Consider the following 24,841-nt stretch of genomic DNA (forward strand, 5'->3'; position numbering starts at 1 on the left):
CCCACAAAGCCAGAACATGAAGTAGGATCAAAACCCAGTGGCATTGTCCTTGGCTTCTCAGCAGCCCTCATTGTCCACCATATTCAGAGAGTCCGGTTTTATCCCATGCTTTTTCAGTCGCAGTCCAGCTGGCCTTGGTGAGCTCACAATAGATCAGCCCCACTGTCTCCGTGGGTGGGTGCACCCCTCATGGTCCTGACTTCTTTGCTCATAGGGGAAAATGATTCTTACAACAGCCAACACAATCAAAAGCTAATCACAATGTATGGTGAAAATTTATTGGGCCTTTCCTATGACAGATTCTGACTACACCCCTACAAATGCAGGAAGAACTATGAAGATTATTCTGCCTCATGTTTTCTTGATTACATTTTAAATACAAAAATTGATTAAGTGAAAGCCTTAAGAAATCTTATAAGGTGCTGTATGGTTGTTTGGGTTGGCGTGAAGATTCCGTGGAGGCAGAAACTTATAAGTGTATTAGGCAAAAATGTGTACTTTTGACCACAAAAGTAGGCCAAACCAGATAAGCGAATAAGGTTAGGTAGATAAGTTGTAGCTCTCAGTAATCCCCAAGTAACAAGAATGATTAAAATATTTCCTCAGAACTCTTCCTTATGAAGAAATGCATAGGTTATTTACAGATTAGGTCTGGGTACACACTACCTTGCTCTAGTATAAAAAACAAATTCACAAAATTCATGCTTATATATAAAATAACATTTACTATGTATGAGTGGTTTCAACAAAGCAGGAAGACAAACACTTTAAAATCTATATCTTTAATGTACTAAGCAATAAAATATTAGTATTTGTGACAGGTATTTAAACAATATTTACAATACTGTGGGAATTTATATCTAAATTTCTGCACCAAAGTTTTCAAAAGTAAAATCACATATATGAATAAAACACATATTGACAGAGAACAGAAGACAAATACATCTTGGTCTTAATTTTATGACTTCTAGAGTCTCCTAATTTTTGAAAATAAAAAGGGCAATTTAGGTCACTTTTTTTTCCCTAAAATGTGCTAATCGAGCTGAGGTAAAGTAAAACTAAACTGACATATTCACTTGGAGATTTTCAAGAGTAACAAATATTTGAGAAATGGTAAATATAACCTCTTGTAATTTTATATTTACTTAAAATAAAAAAGGAGTTTTTATTTTGTTTGATGAAAATATTTTAGTTATCGGTTCTAGGTGGCCTTCTCTCAGAGACATCAAGTACATTTTTGCAGGGACATCGACACTTCTTAGTGTATGTTTTCTTTAGAAGCGTTTCTTCTAAATTTTCTAACCATGTTTGAATTCATTTTGTTGGTGATTCTTCTATAACCTAGAGAAGAAAGATGAATATATATAAAACTTTCAAAACTAATCGTTTATACAATTTATATAACACTTTGTTGACAAAAATTTACTCCTGAAATTCATGGTTAACTAAAACAATTTAAAATACAATATATTTTCTGAGATTTCCACCTCTTGGTACAAACTCAGGGCTTCCTTAGCTTCCCTCCCTGACCCACTCAGACTTCCCTTCTATTCCACCTCTTTTTCTTTGTGTTAGCCTCCAAGCCACAAAAACACCAGGGAGTCCTAGTGACCACACAGCTCTGGGATGCAGAAGTATTCATTCTCCCCACAGCCAGCACATGTTTATAGGATCAACAGTGGCCAACAGCAACCAAAGAACAGTATACCCACTGAACAGAAGAAGACCAGCCATCTATACAAAGAAACACCTCAAACATCATAATTCCAGATGTCTAAATTCCCTGACCAAAAACCCAACCATGAATATCCAAGACAATATGTTTCCTTCAGAAGTAAGTTGTTTATACATGTTCTTAGTCACATGCTTTAGCTTTAGAGGCTCTTGTTTTCTTGTTTCTAGAACTGCCCACTTGAAAATACTCGCCTTTCCCCCACTGCTGGTCGTGTCATTTGTACATTATTAGAAACTCAGTACACTCTTGTACATTATTAGAAACTCAGGTGAACGCAATTTAAGAAAAGCAATTGTATTTTCTTTCTTTTCTTTTATTTCTACTAATCTTTAAAATGTGTTTGGCTTAGATATTACATTTTTTTTTTTTGTTTGCTTTATGAAGCAGGGTTTCTCTGTAGCTTTGGAGCCTGTCCTGGAACTAGCTCTTGTAGACCAGGCTGGCCTGGAACTTACAGAGATCTGTTTGTCTCTGCGAGTGCTAGGATTAAAGGCTTGCGCCACCACTGCCCGGCTTATAAATTACATCTTTTTATGAATATTTATCTTCTATTAGAATTGATAACCTCCAAGCATTCCATTATCTTTAATCATTATATTTTTAAATTATTGTATAATATTAAAAATCTGTATAATAGATATATCTATTGAAAAAGTAAACAAGTATCAATTGTTATTAAAGAAATTGGCAAAGTTATTGAGGAAAAACAAGAAAAGCTTTCATGTTATACAGAGGCATAAGCAATATCTCATGATATTTTTTTAAATTCCAAGTGCTATAGGTTCCTCTAGAGAAGAAACCAGTTTTAGAAATCTTCATATTCATTCTAGGACCTAGCACAAGAATGCTTAATAAATCAGTACTGTAGGAAGTCACAGGAATTGTAATGTCAGAGACAGGTCTGGACTTTGTGGTCTAGAACTGGTTGATATAATACACTCATAGTTAAACAGAACGACTTTTATTCCCATGTTCCCATGGATTCATGCCATTCCCACATATGATGGAGGGTATGTAGGATCCTTCATTAATATCTTAATGTCAACTTTTCAGTGGGAGTCACAATATGATTATAGCTAGGAGCAAAGTAGAGACTGTATATTAACTACATAAATGATTCAGGGGCCAGATGTAAAAACACAAGCACCGAGAGAAAAATTCCAAGCGGGACTAATTTATTTATAAAGTATAGTTTACGGGCTAGGTGGCAAATGCCTTTAATCTCAGCACTGGGAAGCAGAGGCGGGAAAATAACTAGTTCAAAACTAGCTTGTACTATATAGTAAGACCCTGCCTCAAAAACAAAACATTTATCCTACTGCACGTACTGGCTTTGTGGGAGCCTAGGCAGTTTGGATGCTCACCTTACTAGACCTGGATGGAGGTGGGTGGTCCTTGGACTTCCCACAGGGCAGGGAACCCTGATTGCTCTTTGGGCTGACAAGGGAAGGGGACTTCACTGGGGGAGGGGGAGGGAAATGAGAGGCGGCGGTGGGGATGAGACAGTAATCTTTAATAAATAAATAAATTAAAAAAAACATTTAAATAATACACATATATAACTGATTTAGCTACTATTTCAACTATTAGGTAACTATAATATGAGGCGGTCTATACAACAAAAAGGGTAGGTAGAAGCCGGGCGGTGGTGGCGCATGCCTTTAATCCCAGCACTCAGGAGGCAGAGGCAGGTGGATCTCTGTGACTTCGAGGCCAGCCTGGTCTACAAGAGATAGTTCCAGGACAGGAACCAAAAGCTACAGAGAAACCCTGTCTCGAAAATCAAAAAAAGAGCTATAGTTGTTACACCTAGATCCCCACATGAGAGAAAACATGCATTGTTTTGTCTTTCTTACACCTATTGCTTGCTTTTATTTTCCTCTTCTCCCCTTGGCCCTTTCCAACCTCTGAATAACCTCCCTTCTACTTTTATATCATATACACATTTAAATATAAAATCTNGAGGGAGAGGGACTTGATTGGGGGAGGGGGAGGGAAAGGGGAGGCAGCAGTGGGGAAGAGACAGAAATCTTTAATAAATAAATAAATAAATAAATGAAAAATAAAAAAAGAAAAAGAAAAAAAGAAAAAAAAAGAGTAGGTAGAGTAACAAGTTGGGAAATCTGGTTCAATCAGAAACCTTAATATTTGTTCAATATTGAATACATGCTTCACAATGTATCTTAAATTTCCTTTTCTACAAAGCATAAAAATCACACCTATCCTACCACAAAATAAAAAGGGAGAGATTTATAAAGACATAAAACCAAGGTACTTTATGTATGACAGAAAATCATGTAATTAATTATCAGATTAACAGCACAAACATACCTACTGTCAGTCTGTTTTCTTGCAAGAGCTTATCACTTGAATTATCCTGTCGAATGCGTTTGGTGAATCCATGATTTTCTTCAGATTTTAATGAAGCATTTGATGTAGAACTTGTGGAGAAAAGTTTTCATTTAGTTAAGGCATTCAAAAATATTCTTAATTCATATGCTATATAGTAAGAAATCAAATACAGAAATAATAATTGTAAAATCCTGCATAAGTAATTGGAGGCACTAAAAATACTTAAAAACTAAATCTAGTTATCTGTAATTTTACTGATGCCAATATAATTTAGATAGATAGGATTATACTGGGTACAGGTAACAGTTCTGCAGAATATTTCCTGGGGAATGAGCACTGCTTGCAGTGTGGAGAGACATCACAAGGGGTAAAAAAATCCACTGATGATAAAGAGTTGAAAAAATTAAGAATATTGTTAGGATTAAAATTTCACTCACAATTTCATCAGAAAAATTTAGTTTGTTAGATTTTTGAAATTTCTAGGGATTTTGACTCTAATTTTCTTTTTTTTAAATAAAAAAAATTGACAGTAGATAAAGTACACATGGAAAAATTTTAATATTTTAAAACCACATTAGAACATATACACCCCTAAATATGTATATGAAATCTACTAAGTGGAAAATACCAGAGCTTATTACTTTCAAGCTCATCTATCTTTAATTGGGGAAAAAAAGAAGATTAAGAAAAAGTAATTATGTACACATCTATCATTAATCTCTTTTAACCTTAGTTAATGGCAGGATCTAATTATTGATACCAGAGGGAATGTAACAGCATAGTAAGAGATAGTCTGTGAATAGTCAAGATACTTTCTTTATTATATTCTTTAATATTATTTCACAGTATTGGTTTCTCATGTGCTAGTCTTTAACACATCTAACCCCACAAATATACAATTTACACAACTAGACATTTCAAGAAAACTTGTATTTGATAATGACTGTGTTTACATTTTGAGAACATTCTTAGTATAAACACTTGCAGCATTTTAATAAAAGCATGGGAACAAGCAAAAACCCAGAAAACAATATTAATTAGTGGGAATGGGTGGTGAAACAGACGCTCATAGTTTGTTAGTCTAAGCAAGTGAGCCAGAGTAACAGCACAGTTCAGACCGACACTGAACAGAGTGTGGGAGTCCCTGTTGGCCAACAGAGCACTATTAAAGGACTGCCACTGCGTGGGGTCCCGATAGGAAGGAATTAAACCTAAAATATACTTTGTTGTTTTCCCCCTCCCTAAATATGTACCTAGGATAAACTTCTACTTTTTGCTTAAAGGAAGCAGCTATGACTTCTGGTTGGACCATCCCACCGCCAGAATCAGTTAATTGTCTTTTGTGCATGGGAAATGATTTTGTAAAGGAAGTGTTTCTGAAACCAACCTCTGCTTATTCCATGGCAGTTCTAAACATGGCTACTAAGCAGGTAGCTCATATGCCATGGATACACTGGACAAGGTATTGCTGAGATATACTACTTAGATGATATGAAATAAGATTCAAATTGTTAATTTCTGGAACTTTTAATATTTTCAAATCTTGTTTTACTGTTGGCTTCTGAAGCAGAGCAAAAGTATGAGTTGAGGGGACTACTACTGTACCACTGTTTAAGTGCCACAGAGAGACACATACAGTCAAAAAGAATCAATTCATCTATATGCTTCAAGGCTCTTTTGTCCCATATTTTAGAAGAGTAAAAGAAGATTCTAAACACACTTATGAGAAAATACTTCGGAAGTGTGAATAACTATGCTATTTGTAAATTTGTGTCCTGTGGCCTAAATAAGAAATTTAGAAGAATTAACTTTAGCTGTTATACTTTTCTCTATATACTATTGGAAAGAAAAAGGGGTGGAAAAAAATTAGATCATTTCATATTTAGTATGTTTCGTTATCGTACCCATGATACACCATACAACTTAGGCTATTGTTGTTAACATGTGTGTGGTTTGTAGTACTTTTTCAAACTGGTGATTTAAGGGCCTTTGTCCATTTTAAAATCTCTTAGCCAGTATCTTATCAAATACTGTTTTTCTCTATTTTTTCTTTTCTTTAGGAGACTGAAAACACACTTTCCAGGTTTAAAAATGTAGGGTTTTGTATATCTCCATGCTCCTGTTTTCTTTGCTTCTTCCTTTATTAGTTTAAGCATTTTTCTATGCATCTACCCTCCAGCTCATTAATATTCTCTTTTGTTGTGACTAATCCATTAAACTGGTTGGTTGAGCTATGAATTGCAGTAAAACCCCATCTTTGTGGTTCTAGGATATCTATTTGATTAATTTTAACAGAATATTTGGTGAATCTTACACCTTAGCTAATCTGCTGAAATGAATCATGCTTACAATCAATAGTTCCTATTTGTTCATCCTTATTATCAATGGATCATTGCTTCTCTGCTTGCTTTTCCTTCTTTAAGTCTTTTGGTTATGTGTCCTGACATTCCATATTTTTTTATTTTCCATTTTATATGGTTTATTATAATTTTTTATAACTCTATTCCTTTTTTAAAAATATTATTTATTTATTTATTTTCTTAGTTGTTGAAAAAAAATTTCGCCTCATAATTTTGTTTTAAAATCATGTATGGATATCTGCAAAGGTTCCAGAGAGCATGCTCTAGTGATTTTAAATTTTAGTTTGGAAGAATATGGAATTAGAAAAATTACAAGAATTTAAGCAAAGACTGAGTTGGTCCAAGATTTCTTTTATGTTTTTCAGAATTCATTTGTTTCTAGTTTATCCTATCCCTAGGGCACAACACCTTGATAATTTCAAATAAAATCCTGAAGTGTTTAAAAGGCCCCCTCCATAGTTTTTGATCCTGAACCTTTGTATCCCTGAATGTCAAGCTCTGCTTAACACAGTGGTCTTTCAGCAGCTACTTTCAGCTGGGTTCTCAACAGCACTTAGAAGGCAAGCCTTAAAAGAAATGGCCACACAGAACAACCCTAGCTCAGTGAGAACTGTGAATGACTTAAAGCATCTTTCATTTGGCCTCCAGCCTTATATCATGAACTGGCAAGTCCTATAAAGCCTGGTTTCTGTAGCATGTTGCTTTCTTGGATGTTACATTCTAAAGTCCTGGTTACCACGATTGTTTTTATAATAAGCTCTTAGCTATATTTTTTAATACAACTTTTAATAAGCTGTTAGTTGTATTTTATTTAGCTGCTATAATTCAAAAACAATTTTAATTATTCTTTCTTGGTGGCTTGGTCTGATATAAGTTACAATGTCATGGTCACAGATAGCAGACTTCTCGCTATACATTATATTTGGTATGCATCAAAATCCACTAAAACAACTGAACTCTAGGAGCAAAGAAATCCAGGATAAATATGCAAACACGTAAACAATTGTCGTCAGAAGAAAAGTAAGAGTTAAGTGACAGATTGGAAGCTTGAGGACTTTTCAAATCATTTTTAGTAACCTAACAATGGGATACTTCGTATAAACTTCAGGTGAAATCATATTCGGGCTTCACTCATATTTCCCTTTAGTAACATAGATCCAGGGCTTCATGAGCACTTACTTAGCCTAGATACGATTAAATAAAAATTGAGAGTCTAAGAATAATTGAGAGTTGTGGTAACTGAAAGTGTAAAGATGATCTTCTATAAAGACTGAAACAGTTCGTGCTTCATCATACCTTGTTAACTTCCTTTTCCTCTTGGCAGCAGCAGTCATAGCCATGTAGGATGGCACACTTGTTGATACAGGCCTAGACTCCTTAATTGAAAATAAGGAAGATTCATGCCTGGACATTAACAACGAAGAACTAGAAGAGAATAGGTTCGATTTACACAGAGAAAACTGATTTACATTTTTATAATCAGGAAATTATTGATATTAATACATATAGAAAGATATTCCTCTATATAAAAAGTTCCCTCAATTGAATTTTCTATTTTAAATACCAGTGATGATGTCAAACATTTCTGTATTTCTCACAGGAACAAAAACGTACAGGTATTTTTCCTCCCATGTTTAGATTGGATGGATGTAATTATGCAGTCGAATGCTTGCTTAGATGACATTCAGTCAATCACACATTGGATATTGGGCTACACTGAATTCTGTATATTCCTTAAAAGTGAGGCATTGATGACTAATAGTAAGCATGCGAGTCCTTCACTGATGGCTTAGGCCACACAGCATCAGTAAAGGAACACAGATGAAATTTATCTTAAGGTCTCTTCTAGTTTAAGGTCAATAGACATAGGATATCAAATTTATGATTTAAAAAAGTGGTTAGTATACCCATACTCAATTTATCAGTAGTAAATGAGCAACTTTTATACCAAGGGGAGAATACTTGTTCTATGAAATAAACTTCCAATATAAACAAAGAAGAGGAAGGACATTAACAGTTTCAAAGGCTTGGGGAAAAAAAATAATTGTAAAGTATTCTGTTTTTGTACCTGGGTAAACTGCTTTTGCTGTTTGGTAGTGATTCTGGTTCAGGCAAGTTATTCTTCAGGCTCCTGATATCATCACATATAGTTAATGAAGAGTCTGCATTCTGTTTATACTCTGTTCTCCCATTGAGAGGAGAATCTACTTCACATGGTATTTTCAAAGAATTATCATTGGCTATGCTTGTGGTATGTGACAAATGTCTTACTAAGGCTGGAGATGGGTTTTGAAGAGATTTTCTGCAGTCCTCTGGGGTGTAAACAATAGGCTGAAGTTCCTTGCTAAAAGAATCATTGAGCTGTGAACTTTCAGACAGTGGAGACTTCTGAGTATGTTTTACTTTCGAGGAGGAAGACAATAATTTTCTTCTGGTTCTTTTTTGTGGAGTAGTATCAAACAAATTAGGTTCACTTGAGGATGTGCCTGTTCAATAAAATTATAAAATTAAAAAGTTCAACAATGTCGCCTCAATAGTTATTTCCCAAATTGAAATAATTAAGAAAATAAAATCACTAGTAATGTATGTACCATTTGTTAGAAATCTGAAAGAGAATAACTACATAGTAAAGGAATAAGGTTATTCATTAACAACTTTAATAGTAAATTTAATGAATACATTTAAGAGTATAAATTCTTACTGTCAATAGATACATATGTATAGCTACATAGGTATAGCCATCTTTAAGTACTGAGCAATCAAAAAATCAAATTTCCAACCACTTCCGACAACTCACAAGCAATTTCCAGCATTCATGTTTGTCATAGGGTTAAGAAAATATTTCCTGTTTGTAGTTACATATATCAATACTTATCCAACTATCAAATAACACCTGCTTAATAGGAGTAAGTGGCTGTATTTTCTAGATAAACAAGAAAGCAATCCTCAAGAAAACCTCATTTTTCCTTTCTATTTGTCAGCACCTCCATGAAGTCTATGTTTTAAAAATACTTACAACTAGAACAGCTGTGACTGTACAATCCTTCCTTCTAATTCAAACCTTTAGCAATCTTTAATGGAAACACACTAAGGTAATTTTTAGTGCTTGATCCAAAATTAAGAAAGCAAATTGTTCTGGTAAAACTTAAAGTGAATTCTCAGAGTCCTAGAAATGCTCTCACCATTTAAGTATACAAATGTTTATTAAATGTCTTACATTAATGTCCAAAATAATAACAGAATATAACAGTATAATTCATAAATTCTAATATATTATCTTACATTTAATATTCTGCCTGCTTCATTGCTATGACCTTCAAGAGACCTGACATGAAGTATATGAGCTTAGTATAACTTCTTGTAGAAAATTATGTGTTATTTCCATGGATTTTTAAAATCAGACAGAAAAGCTCCCAATTGATGTTACATTTGCTTTATTAGTTAATACTACTTAAATGCAGGTAGAAGCACCTATGTATTTCAGTAAGGCAATTCACATCTCCTGCTCAGTTAAAAATACACGTATGGCAATTACCAGATGTATGTGCATTATTCTTATTATGATAGTTGACAATTACCCTCTGGGAAACACAATTTAAAAACAGGAAGAAATAATGATCTCCATTCTACTAAGGAATTTGACTTTTCTGAGAACTAGATAAATGAGATCTAGATCTTAAAATAATTTTCCACTGCCTTTAACATGACATTTGTCAAATTTTCCATTACCAGATATTTTTATACTAATGCTGCAGTGTAAAGAGTCACTCTTCTCCACTCTGCTGCTACCACCAGTTTGGTGGCTAATAATAGCTAGAAGATTAACTTCTTTTCCCGTGAGAGACACAGGGGTTTAGAAGACAGAAAACTATACTGAGGAGAGAGGACTGAGTTGGGAGTCAGGAGACTTAAATTCTATTTCTGATTTTACCAAAGACCCAGTGAGTGACCTTGGGCAACTCATTTTAAGTAGTGCACACATTAGTATCTGGTTGAAAAGTGGAGACAGCATCATTGTGTAGAAAAAGGATTTTCTAGGATTAGATGCTAGAAACATTTAGGGTTCAATGAAAAGCTCTGCAAATAAAAAAGTGCTTCAAATTAAAGAGTTACAATTTTAACAAGGGGGTAGTTTATTTTCCAATACTCTATCAATAATCAATTCATAGTTATATCCAAAACAATACATTTCAAATAATTCCTTTCAAATGATAGATATAGTTTATCAAGATTGATCATAAATTAATATATAAATTATTAATAATTATAACAAATAATTAATATTAACAAATAAATTAATTGTTGAAATAAGAACATAAATGTGTTACTTGTCATGTAAGCATAGTAATATACAAACTTAGAAAAATGGTACAGAAAATTTCAAGAGGGTGGTGACAGCCATAGTCACTACTTTTCTTCTATATATCTAACAGGAATAATCTTTGGAGTGGTAATCTGGCAATTGAATATAATGGAGAACTACTTTTTTTCCTACAGCAAGTAGTATATAAAATGAAAATCTTCCATAAGATACTGAAAAGACAGCCACCTGTCTTCTGGGATAATCTAAACATAGACTTAACATTGAACAATATATGTCCAGAACAGTAACCGGTTAGAGAAAGAAATAACTACTTCATAATGATATATCTTTAGCTATAATTTTGCACTATGAAATGCTGAGTTGGAGGAGAGACATGCTGGTATAGTAAATAGGTAATTATACTGATTGTTGTGCTTGGCGTGGCAAACATCCTACAAATATACAAAATGTATATGACCGAGCTTTTCTTATCAGTTTTCAATTTATTTATTTAGATAAAATAGTGAGAGGGTAGATGGTCAATTTAAGATTGCCCAGGTAGAATACCTGATAAGGAAGGTTTAGAAGACAGTGGAAGCAAAATCAATATTCAAACAATTCCACAAAAATTCAACACACTGTAACTATACACAAGGTTATGACCCCACTTAGCAAAAACTTAACAACACATAAGGTATGACATTTCATTTCAAAGAAGCTTTCTAGAATATAATGATTTCCTTTTATCTAAATTTGACTCTCTAGGAAGGTACAACAAGTGGAACATGTAAGGTTAAGGTTACTATAATCTATACGCTCTAAGATCCACTGAATAGGCTAGGCTTGTACAGAAGATTTGCTGTACTTTTCCATTAGAAGAAAGAGGTATACTGTAAATTTCCAGAAGAGCTGGTTTGGGGCAGATGTTCCTAATTCAGCCTTATAAAATGTTATCTACCAAGTGGAGATAGTTCTTTTTATCATGATTCCATAATTCTCAAACTTAGACTGTAGAAGTGATAAAAAGGAACCTGAAAGGAGATTATATTCCTTATAATGCCTTCATAAAAATCAAGAAAAAAATGGCATATGCCTATAATCCTAGCACTCAGGAGGCCAAGGAAGGAGACTTGAGAGTTTAAGGCCAGTCTGAGTCATACAGCAACACCCTGTCAACCAACCAACCAACCAACCAACCAACCAACCAACCAACCAACCAACCACATGTTAGCAAGGACAAAAGTTGAAAGAGGAAATCAGTAACAGCCTGACTCTACAGCTCATGTGAAAAAGGATGACAGCTTGGATAGGGTAGTTATAGCAGTGATGGAGAAATATAGAGAGCATGCTGGAATCCAATTAGATGCAAATGATAGAAAATATGGTTTGCTGTCCACCAGAGGGACCAAGGTAAGTAGTTCAGATAAGGAGTAAGTCATCTGAGTATCACTGGGGATTGATATCAGAATGGCTCCCAAATACCAGTCTCCACTCAAATCTCTTATAAAATTGTGGCAGGGGAGGGAGGGATAGGGAGAAGAATCACTATATTGTCAAAGATGATAGTGAATTCAGATCAAAGAATCCTCTTGTTTCGGTCTCTGTAGCTGGAACAAGGAATGCAATTCTATGCCCAGCATACTTACAATAACTTTGCCTGACCTAAGAGAAAAATACAGAGAAATGGCAGAAAATCTAGAAGGTACATCCTCCTGTATTACATAATTTTAGCCTCTACTATAAGGAAAGAACTAAATCAATTATGGAATCGCTAAAAAACATAAAACATTCACAATTTCACTGCTACATAAAACCATCTTTTATAGATTTGATATACAAGAGATATTTGCTAGATAAAGTAGTACTACTATATGAATTTTGTAAGCATCTTACTTTTAATTTTGACAAAACAAAGAAAAAGGTCACCAAATACAAATCAGGTATATAACAAACCTCCACAAACAGAAAATCTCAGAAAGGTATCGATAGCAAAAGGAAATATGGCAGGTACAATGTGTCAGTGTATGATGCCATCACTAGGAAAATGACCGCTTTATGTAATATGCATGGCAACTTCTAAAACACACACATGCACACACACCTTGTAGGAATGATGTCTGAGATAGAGTAAAAAGAAGACAGCTGTTAAGAGACCAGCTCTTCAAAGGGACCAAGACCATGATGGAGATACCCACAGAAACAGCTGACTCGAGCTAGTGGGAGCTCAATGACCCCACACTGACAGCTGAGGAACCAGCATAAGACCGAATTAGGCCTTCTAAATGTGGCATGGACAGTTTGTGGGAACATTAGCAGTGGAACCAGTATTTATCCCTAGTGCATGATTTAGTCCTTTGGAGCCCATTGCCCATGGAGGTATATGCTACTCAGCCTAGATACAAGGGGGGAGGGACTTGGTCTTGCCAAGTGATGTGATAGACTTTGTTGACTCCCCATGGGAGGCCTCACTCTCTCTGAGGAGTGGGTAGGGGATGGGGAGAGGGTGAAGGTAGGAGGGTGGTAGGAAGGGAAGGAGGGGAAATAATATTGTCAAAAACAAAACAGAAGACAAAACAACTCCACCTCTTTTAAGCCTAAATAACTAGGGGGACAAGACTTTGTTTGCATATCATGGTACAGATGAAACAGGAAAAATAAAATTTTAAGTCTGTATAGAAGTGAGACACTGAGATTCTTCATGTTTGATTCTTTTATTTTGTCATCTGCATTATCTAATGACTTTTTGCTTGTTATCCTGGTTCAAAGGCATGTAGTTTTATTCTCTGAACAAGCTGTAGACTTGTGACCAACATGGATAGTTAACACCACGGATTGAGGCAATTTCTCGATTATTCTTATCACAGTCCAAGGATCCAAACTTAAATACCCAATGAACGAGAAGATGAAGAGTTCTAAATGAAGTATAAAAATGAAAAAGACCTACACACTGATAGTTGTGGGTTCCTGCATATTTACTAGTTTTTTTTTGTTTGTTTGAAACTGCCACCCTTTTAAGATTTCTGAAGATACTTAATGCATTGAAACCACCTTTAAAAAATCAATTCTAGGCATAAACATTGAAGTAGTGCCGGGAAAGTTGTGCATGTTTTATTTGGAATACCCATTGATTGCTAAGACATAACACGAGGAAACACAAGTTAGGAAGGATAGGTGTAGTATGTACTGGTGTAGAGTTAAAAGAATATATGGAAAGAGGAAGGCAGTTGGGGAGCAGACTGTAAGGTGGAGGAGGCATATAGAGTATGCAGAGGATAACATTAAAGACCCTTTGAAAAAGATATATGGAAACTTACTACTGCTAAAGTTTCCAAAAGAACATGCACATTCATAAAGAGTTAAAATGACTTATGCTGTAAAAGGGCAACAATGCTCATATAACACACCAGCGACTAAAAAAAAATCAAAATGTAGTGCCAAGAATGGGTTAACTTCTGTTAGTTGGCTGGTATGGTCCTACAGATCCCCAAATCCCCAAACATTATAGGCCACTGGCATTGCTTTTGGTTGCCCTCCAGATCTTCACAGAAGACCCTATTGTTGAAGACACCACATACTTGAGTCAAAGAATATGGCAACATCAATCTGGTAATGATTTGGAAGCTTCATCTAAGGACTAGCAGTGTACATAATATTGGAGGGTACTATGAATGCTATTTAGGTAGAAAAGCAATCATCAATAATATATAGCTATGAATTCCATGAGCTACAAAAATGACTGGCCTGGCAAGATAATGTCCACTAGTATAATAGTGGAACAGATGTCATGGGAGTAATCAACTACTTTCTGATTGGACTGAAGGCCCACTCTGGGATGAAACCCATACCTGGAACCATTATTGGCCAAGAACTTCTGACAAGACAGGTCAGTGTCCTGGGGGAGACTGTTATTCTGCTAAAAGCACACAGTATTAAATCAACTGCTAATGACATTGTAATACCAAAGATAAACATATCTTTCAACTCTTATTTGTAGTAGTATGATTAACACAGAGACCTACAATTGGCCAAGATGCAGACAATAAGAAATGGTAGAATGCTCAGTTTTAGGGGGGATATATATACCCAGCATCCACTTTCCTGAGGCTCAGGAATCACTGTAGAAGTGTGTGTGTGTGTGTGTGTGGGGGGGAAATAGTGCAAGAGCAAGAGGCCATGGGTAACTACAAGGAGACACTGTCTTCTAGACATGGCAGGGTGCACATTAGAACAGTTCTGACAACAGGCACAAAAATCTGTGTACGTCCAAGCCAGAGTAATACCCAGCATGGAAGAGGAGTTAAGTACAACTCACCCCCACCACCACACCAGCTGTCAAACTCTTGGCAATTGTTAGCTGCTAGGATAGGGAAAGTTACTAAAACTAATACTACTAATACCAATACCAATACTCTACTCTACTCTACTCTACTCTACTCTACTCTACTCTACTCTACTCTACTCTACTCCTATAGCTATTTGTTAAGTTGACCACACTACATTGGAAGACCAAAAGCTGAAGATAATATGGGCAATACATACTGGTCGTAATGGGTTAAAAAGAGGGGAGACTCAAAGTTGGGTGGGTGGGGTTGGAGTAGATCTGGAAGAATTTGGTTTTAGGGGGAGTGAACATGATCAAAAACACATTGTAAAGAACTCTCAAAGAACTAATATACATATGCATATTTTCATAATAGTCCAGAATGTAAAATATTGCATGAATTGCACCATAAGTACTTGACATCTGTGTATTTGTGCAGCACTATGCAATTTAGGCACTCATCAAAAGGGATCAAGTTCAGTTTCCAGCACCCACTTCAGGTGGCTCACAACCACCTGTGACTACAGCTATGGGTCTTGATACTCTGTTTTGCACACATCCACACACAGACATGTACATATACCCATAATTAAAATTCAAGTAAAATCTTAAAATTTTTAGGTTATGAGTAATATTTAATGACTAGTGAATGAAAAAGTAAAGTACTTATCTGCTATTCTCCCTTTCTCTCCATTTTCTGAGATTTGTTTTTAAAAGACTATGAAGAAATAATGTAGGTATAACAAAGTAACATGTTGGCAAATTTTGCTTTGAAAAATGAACTATAGGAGTCTGATGAAAAAATACATTAAGGATATCTTGATGAAAATCATTGAATATGGCACAAAAGAAATACCTAAACACATACAGATTAGCTGTATATCTCATGACATTATTCACATCTACCGATCATAAACCTGCTTTACCATTTGTATTTTTCAAAATTTTCAATTCTCTCGAAAGTCTATCTCAGCTGAAATACTTTCAGAATGTAGAATAAACTTTTTAATCTTCCTACAAGTAGTTTAAATAAACATTAGTATATTACTGCTTTGAAAAGTTTTAAATCTTTTATTAATATTTTCCTTTTATTTCTTCAATTAAGTTATACATTTTAGTAATTACATATGATGCTTTGTATATTCACTTTTCAACCTGATACTGCTAAAACAATCAGTTAGATCTAGGACAAAAGGTGGTAGTATAAGTGAGTTAAATTTCCATCCCTTATAAGTAGAAATTATAATACTTAAATATAGATGAATCAAGAATAGCATGCAAGCATATTGTTTAGAAACAATGGATAAATACCAAAGGTTATAAGCTATACGACATATATTTTAGTAAACAAACAGAAATAAAACATTGCTTTGCCTATTTTCCTTGAGTAGCTTTTAAAAAATGTAAACAAAATTGCTATGGTTTATTTTATCTTTTATTTATGTGTCTCTGTGTGGGTATGTGCCTGTGTATGCAAGTGCCCACAGCGGCCAGAGAGGGATTGGATTCACTGGAGCTGAAGTTACTGGAGGCTGTGAGACTTCTGACATTGGTGCTGACAAACAAGTTCAGGTCATCAGTAAGGATAGTATGCAATCTTGGCTGTGAGCCCCCTTACCAGCCTCTCCTCAAAGTGAAATGTATTAAGTGATTATCTTAGTAATTTTATAAGAACTATTGCTTAATACATTAACGAGAAGTCTATCTTAATAATTTTAAACCAAATGTGTAGTTTTATTTAATCCTTACTATAGAAGAAAAGAAACTTAAATTCACATACAGAGATGTTTTCTCCTAGCAAAATACCTGAAAGTCTTGAAGGTCACAAGTTCAAGGTTGCCCTTGGGTATAGAAGTTACCTTTAGATTCTTGAGACCTCCACCTCCAAAAACCCAAAACTACCCCACTTAGCTACTCCACCAAAACAGTCCTAACTACTAAACTTAGGAACAGTCTTCCTGTCCACCACAAGCCCCAACCCAAACAAAAGCAACAACAATAAAAACTAAAGTAATAAAGTAATTATTTCCATGATTTAGGACTTTTATCAGCGTTCACATTCCTTAGTCATGGGAATAATATGGTTTAGTACTCTCTATTTTTCACTGAATCTTCTAACTAGAGGGGTAGTCTGATTAATTGCAGACCACCAGAAAAATCACATTGGTTATAATTTCAGAATGAGAATTTAGTGTTAGACAATCTCAGTGTTCATCAAAACTTTCTTATTTAATACTTTGCTGCTCAGTAGTAAGACACCTGACAGACTCCAACTCACAATGTCAATAATATTTCTAGATTATCTGGGATTTACCAGGGGAAAGCTTGAGGAAATAAGTATAGGAGCATGAAATAATGACAACAGGATTAATATAATAACTTACATAAGTCAAATTACCTCCACAGACCACAAAGCTATGAACAAAAAATACCACACTACTTATATGGTAGTATATAGGAACAGCATTTCTTGACTATTATTAGGAAAGAAAGTAAGTGTATTATCAATGGCTATCTTTATAACTTAAAATTGGGCTGCTTTAAAAATTTGCATTTATTGTATAGGAAGGCAACTGATTTATTGGAGTTGATCTTGTATCCTGCCACATTACTAAAGGTGTTTATCAGCTGTAGGAGTTCTTTGGTGGAGTTTTTGGGGTCGCTTATGTACACTATCATATCATCTGCAAATAACGAAAGCTTAACTTCTTCCTTTCCAATACGAATCCCCTTGATCCCCCTAAGTTCTATTGCTAGAACTTCAAGCACTATATTGAAGAGGTATGAAGAGAGTGGACATCCTTGTCTTGTTCCTGATTTTAGTGGGATGGCTTTGAGTTTTTCCTCCGTTTAATTTAATGTTAGCTGTCGGTTTGTTGTAAATAGCTTTTATTATATTTAGGTATGACCCTTGTATCCCTAGTCTCTCCAATACCTTTATCATAAAGGGGTGTTGAATTTTGTCGAATGCTTTTTCAGCATCTAATGAAATGATCATATGGTTTTTTCTTTCAGTTTATTTATATGGTGGATTACATTGATAGATATGCGTATGTTGAACCAGCCCTGCATCTCTGGGATTAAGCCTACTTGATCATAATGGATAATTTTTCTAATGTGTTCTTGAATTTGGTTTGCTAGTATTTTATTGAGAATTTTTGCGTCGATATTCATGAGTGAGATAGGCCTGTAATTCTCTTTCTTGGTTGGGTCTTTGTGTGGTTTTGGTATCAGGGTAACTGTAGCTTCATAGAAGGAATTTGGCAATGACTTTTCTGTTTCTATATTGTGAAATACATTAAGGAGTATAGGTATTAACGAGGACTTCTTGAAGTTTGCAGGCAAATGAATGGAAATAGAAAACACCATCCTGAGTGAGGTAAGCCAGACCCAAAAAGAGGAACATCAGATGTACTCACTCATATTTGGTTTCTAGCCATAAATAAAGGACATTGAGCCTATAATTCGGGTTCTTAGAGAAGCTAACTAAGGAGAACCCAAAGAAAAACATACAGGCTTCCTCCTGAACATTAACCTTCATCAGGCTATGAAAGGAGACAGAGACAGAGACCCACAATGGAGCACCGGACTGAAATCTCAAGGTCCAAATCAGGAGCAGAAGGAGAGAGAGCACGAACAAGGAACTCAGGACCGCGAGGGGTGCACCCACACACTGAGACAATGGGGATGTTCTATCGGGAACTCACCAAGGCCAGCTGGCCTGGGTCTGAAAAAGCCTGGGTTAAAACCGGTCTCGCTGAACATAGTGGACAAGGAGGACTACTGAGACCCCAAGAACAATGGCAATGGGTTTTTGATCCTACTGCACCTATTGGTTTTGTGGGAGCCTAGGCAGTTTGGATGCTCACCTTACTAGACCTGGATGGAGGTGGGTGTTCCTTGGACTTCCCACAGGGCAGGGAACCCTGATTGCTCTTTGGGCTGACGAGGGAGGGGGACTTGATTGGCGGAGGGGGAGGGAAAGGGGAGGCGGTGGTGGGGAAGAGACAGAAATCTTTAATAAATAAATAAATAAATAAAAAAATCTCCATTTATGAAGTTCTGGGTTCCCAGCACTACAAACTTCCCCAAATCTATAAGGCCTACTTAAATATGAATAAACAATAGAAAAAATATAATACATAACATATTTAGCCATGTTTAGGACTCGTGTATGCATAATATGTATCTCTTTCAAGATATGCACAGGTATGTATACTTTGTAACAATCAGAGAAAAACAAGAGAAAAGATAACACAATTAGGTAAATCCAATAATTAGGCAATCAATTCAAAACTAATTACATTAGAAAAACAGTACATAACAATTTTCTCTTTCATTTATTCATTTAGGAAGATACACTATACAATTTTACTAGACAGAATAATTTGATGACTATTCAGTGTTTTAAAAACATACACACTACCTGACCTACCTATTATTTTTTTTAGGGATACAGTCTAAGAGATGATTAGAAAACTTGTAACACATATGTACATAAATTTAGTGGTTTATTTACCAGAAGAATGAGGTAAAAACAAACCCAGTATTTTTTAGTATATTATTAGTTGACTATAACACGTAGCAATCAGTAGAAAGTTAGCAGCTGGGGTGTAGTTTAGCATCTGAGTGCTTGTTGCATGCACAGGGGTCTGTGTTCAATCTTTAATACCACAAAATAAGTGACTTAAATTCATGTGGTTCAGCTGGGCGGTGGTGGCGCACGCCTTTAATCCTAGCACTCGGGAGACAGAGGCAGGTGGATCCAAGTATTTATCAGTAACAAAACCGCCAAACAAACCCGCTGTCTTAATCCAAAGGTTAATACAATGAAGGAAAAAAACTTACAAATGAACTACTGACATAGTTTCCAACTCTTACAATTTGCTGGGGACAAGAAGGCAAGCTACAGCTATACTAACACTAAGAACTTTCGCAAAAGGAGTTTCATAAAAGGAGCACAGTTTTCATTAGAGTTTTACTGCAGAGAAAGACTCAATAGGTCAGGGTGTGGGATGGAGAAAATGGGAGCAGCATCTGGGACTGAAAAAAAAATCTTGGAAACTGCAGAGGCATGGCTCAGGAAAGCCTTTGACGGCACCGTAGGATCTCTGCACTTTACTGGGAGTTTGGTGGTAGATGTGGATTAGACTTACAGGAGAGATTAGAAAAATGAGAACCGGTTTATACATCACCTCAATTACTCATTCCTTGCATCAAAGTTTCTCAGAATGTTCTAAAATAAATTGCATCAAGAAACAAAGAACATTCTTTTTACCTTCTCTTTATTAAATAAATACTTAATACACAAATACTGTCAGTTCAAATGGCTCCTTATGCAGAGGGGCAATAAATTTTATTTTTCAGCTTACTGAAATATTTCACAGGTGGTTCCTTTAAATAAGGAGACACGATCATTTGTCACTAATGAGTTTAAAATCCTTCTCTTAAAAATTGGGCAGGCCTTCTGTGGTCATTGTTCGATGTGCCAAATTATATGTTCTGAGTGATCTTACCCAGAGGAAGTGATTTATCATAAGCATACGGTTACAAACGCTAAGAGATTTAGTATAGAGCTGTACGTTAGTATAAAGCAGAATGCAGTAGTTAGCAAACATGAGTCACAGGCTAAAAAGCTGGCTGTATGTGACAGGGAGACATTGATGAATGGGATTAGCTCTAATTGATATTTGGTACAAAACAATGGCAAGGATTCTTCCTTTGCTAGCACCTCTGCTAATGCATGTAAGAGAAGGTATTCTGGGAACCAAAACAAAAACAGAAACAAAAAAACAAAAAACAAACAACAAAAAAAAAAACAAAACTAGAGGGCAAAGTTCTAGAGGGAAATCAAAGAGTAATATATGCATTTCTATGAACACTTCTGGTACAAATAATTAATACAATTATTGTACTAATCATATATCTCGATTCTTTTCCTCAGATCTACGACTCAAAAAATTCATGGAAGCCAGTCATACAGATAAATAAATTAAACATTTTAAGAGATATGTATGTACCCATGCACAGTGGTACACACTTAATTAGCCAAATGGGAGCTAACACAGAAATCTGAGGGCTTCCCTGGGCTACCCTGTGATTTTAATGGCAGTTTGGGCAACTTACTGGGACATCCTATCTCAAAAATGTTCCAACAACAGATGGACAATTAACACCGACCCTTCCCAAAAGCCAGAAAACAAAGAAACAAGGGGACCTGTGGAGGTTTGTAAGTGGTAACATAATTACCTAGTATATTCAGGGCCCTGGGTTAAAACAGTACTGAAAGTCAAAACAAAACACTCACACAAATAAAAGTTAAGGTACTATCAAAGAAGCAATACCATTGTGGCTATCTATTATTAACTTCTATAAAGGAAATATCAATTATAAACAAAACTTACAAACAATATAATTTTACAGGTACTTAAAAATTATTACAGTGGTTTAAGAAAATACAGCAGTTAAGAGTTAAGTCAACCAAAACCCTTTGATATTTCCCTCTGTGTAAAATAGTAGAAAACATGATTTCTACTCGGTTTTATTCTCACCGCATCTGTACATATTTAAGATGTTTAAAAAAAGGCAAAGGATCTTTAAAGACATATTTATGGCTATATGTGAATAAGTAAAGACTGTCATAATGCACTTGGAGATCAAGAGGCAAATGCAATGTATTTAGGGCCCCGAATATAACTTCTGCTTATTGGTAATGACTAAAAGTAGGAAAAATTTGGAAGATTTAATGATAAATATTTCTGCTTCCATCCATTTGTCATTTGAAGCTTATAAAGACTTTGTATTTTTTTTTTTTTTTTTTTTTTTTACATATTTCCTTGTAGGTAAACTCTTGTAGGAGAGATCTGAGCTGACAGAGGAAGGCTGCATTCACTAAGAGCATCTGTACTGTGGGAGACTGGTTTCTACTAGTGTTTTTCCTTTTATTGTGCTTTAAGATCAAAGCACGGACAGAGGAAAAAAGAAAACAAACCAGAAAGAAAGGTTAGAGACAGAAATAATACAAACTGTGAGTTTCCAGATGGGTAATGAGGAAGTCTTGACTTTTCATTTAATGTCAAAATTTTATCAATTCCATAAATAAACCTTGCCTGTCATACGCTCAGTTCTCTGCGAGTGAGCTTTCTGTTTTAAGACCCAAGATAGGTGTACACTTTACTCTATAGACATACAAACTTAAAGATTTAAAGTTGCATATCTAACCCTAAAGTTTAAAGCACTGATATTGGCAAAGTACTGACATTTTAACAATGAAAGAAATTATTTTTTCCTGAATAAGAAATAATGTTTATTAATACAGAGCAAAAATGTTAAGAGTAGCTGCATAATAAAAATATAAAATATCTACAGATAGTCATGCGTGGTAGCGCATGCACCTAAATCCCAGCACTCAGGAGGAACAGCCAAGTGGGCCTCTGAATAAGGCCAGTCAAAGCTTACAGTCAGTGATGCCCTGTCTCAACAAACAAACAAACAAATAAACAAGCCCAAAGGATATCTTTAATAAAAAATGGAGAATAATGAAGAAAATGCTCAAGCTGCTGAGGATATGGGCAAACAGAGAAAATCTGGTAGTAAAAAAAGAATGAAGACTAAGCTATGAATTTTGAAGCAGAGTTTATTTCCTTAGAATTAAAAAATAATTAGCTTAACATTCAGCTTCTAGGTGTTACAACAAAATCCATTTCAAAACAATGAATAAGGAAGAGGAACTAGAATTACTATAAATAAACTCTACAACAAAACAATAGAAAAACAGCTACCAGGGCTGGAGAGATAGCTGGCTCAGTGGCTAAGAGCAAGGGCTGCTCTTTCAGAGGATCTGAGTTTAATTCCCAGCATATGGGCAGTTCACAAATGTCTACAACTCTAGTTTCAGGGGATGATACCCTCAGACAAAAGTGCACATAAAAATAAAAAAAGAAAAACAGTTACCCGCTCTGAGGAGTAGAGATTTCAATAATAAAATCACATGTGCCTACACTTAATATATGTAAAACAAAGGTACCTACAAACATCTACACAATTTATGGATGGGAAATGATTACAAGAGCATCGAGGAAAAAAATTAAGTAAAATTTTAGCACCCAAAAGAATACCACAACACCTCAAAGTTAAAGGCAAGGGATAAAATATATGAAAGAGCTAATATCCCATAGTTTTTTTTTTATCCAGTCCAACAGCTTTAAATACTATGTAAATGTTATCAATCATCAAAGCTAGAGTTAATCATAACTCTCTCATGAATTTCATATTCATAACTGCCTACAAGGACATCTCCATTTTGGATACACCTTAAGTCAAATTTAACTAACCCCATACTAAATTCCTACATATATATATATAAACTAATGTCTCTGAAAACCCATTCCAGGTGATGTCTTTTCTAACCCCTTTAACATGAACACATTCTTTCCGATGTCAAGTTTAAAAATCTTATGAGCCATACTATTGTTTCAGTAATTGAGGTAATTTCATCTTTACTTGATAGTATAATAGTCTCCTAATCCTCCAGCCCTTCCTTATCATAACATATTCTCAACATTGTAGCTACCCAACTCACAACACACAGCCAAGCCCACCATTTACACTCAGATCCTGCTGTACATCCCCATGTCATGCAGAATAAAAGAGTAACTCTTAATAATAACCCTGTGTGACCTGCCTTCTCTTTAATCTGATTCTAGCATTTACCTTCCTTTCTCAAGAGTTGTGTTTCATGCTTGCCTTTCTTGGAACAACTCAGACAAATTTCCAAGTTATGATTTAGCACGGCTTATTCCCCTTACTTGAAAAACAGTCTAGATACTCTGGCTGTATCTGTAAGATCCTTAAAGTTTATCAGTGAAAGCTACCCTTATTATGTTTGTAAAAATAGCATATTATCTGCAATCTACTTCTAAACTCCGTTTAATTGAAGTACATTCTCTTTCCTTATCAGTGGGTCAGTTCAATGAGGAAGGAGCTTATTTTGCACTGTGATGTACGTTTTCCTTTTAGAATATATTTTTGAGACAATTACATCTCTGCCTTTCTTTTCCTATTTCCAAATGTTCCCCTGTACTGCCCCTGTTCTTTTCAAATTCATGTCCTCCATATTTTTAATTGTTATTGTGTCTCTGTGTGTATGTCTACATGCATATTCCTAAGTATATAAATATTTCCTAATTACTTTATATCCAGTAATTCAGTAGTATTGATGAATAAACAAATATCCTCATACTTAGGTGCCTGTTAATAAACATTTTACTGAAATGATTAGTAGGTAATTCACAGAAAAAAAATAAAAGTTTTATTTCACTGCTGACAAATATAGTCTGTCCAAGTACACTCTAACTGAAAAATGGGGTTTAAAATAAGGAATAATAATAACCTTTAATAGCAGGTAGTTGGTAGTTCTCAGTCTTTGTGTTAAAATCCTGCTTCCTTTCCAACATCTTGAATTCATTATAAAGAAAGAGGCAAGTGCAGGAGATGAAAATATACTTTTAAATGTTGCTTTCCAAATATCTCACCTAGGTAAACTCTAATGATAATAATGCTTCATTAAAAGAAAAATGATAATAAATCTACATTTACATATTCGAGAGTGGGAAGAAGGGAGAATGAAATGGGGAGAGATTTTCAAATAATATCTCTAACTCCTGTCACCTTAATATAACCCTGTCCCGAAAAAAAAAAAAAAAAAAAGTAGAGGGCCCCCACCCAAATACTAAAAAGGCCTGGTTCTGCTTAGCTCCTGAGATCAGGCA

At 35.1% G+C, this 24,841-nt stretch overlaps 1 protein-coding gene across 3 annotated transcripts in view; it reads right to left on the reverse strand.

Annotated features, from left to right (window-relative positions):
* Positions 1 to 6: 6 nt before the first annotated feature.
* Kif18a (kinesin family member 18A) overlaps positions 7 to 24,841 on the reverse strand; it is a 71,032-nt gene continuing 46,197 nt past the window's right edge. For 2 of the 3 annotated variants that reach the window (XM_050146935.1, XM_050146936.1), the window contains exons 14-17: positions 8,516 to 8,933; positions 7,744 to 7,872; positions 4,067 to 4,176; positions 7 to 1,341 (exon numbers count right to left, since the gene is read on the reverse strand). In XM_050146935.1, the coding sequence (XP_050002892.1) occupies positions 1,259 to 1,341; positions 4,067 to 4,176; positions 7,744 to 7,872; positions 8,516 to 8,933 (740 nt within the window). In that variant the 3' untranslated portion in view covers positions 7 to 1,258. The remainder of the gene's footprint in view (positions 1,342 to 4,066; positions 4,177 to 7,743; positions 7,873 to 8,515; positions 8,934 to 24,841) is intronic. The other variant, XM_050146937.1, reaches the window with a different exon arrangement.

Source organism: Alexandromys fortis, unplaced genomic scaffold (genome assembly GCF_014885135.2).
Source record: "Alexandromys fortis isolate MF-2015 unplaced genomic scaffold, M_Fortis_MF-2015_v1.1 scaffold_12, whole genome shotgun sequence".
NCBI classification, from domain to species: domain Eukaryota; kingdom Metazoa; phylum Chordata; class Mammalia; order Rodentia; family Cricetidae; genus Alexandromys; species Alexandromys fortis.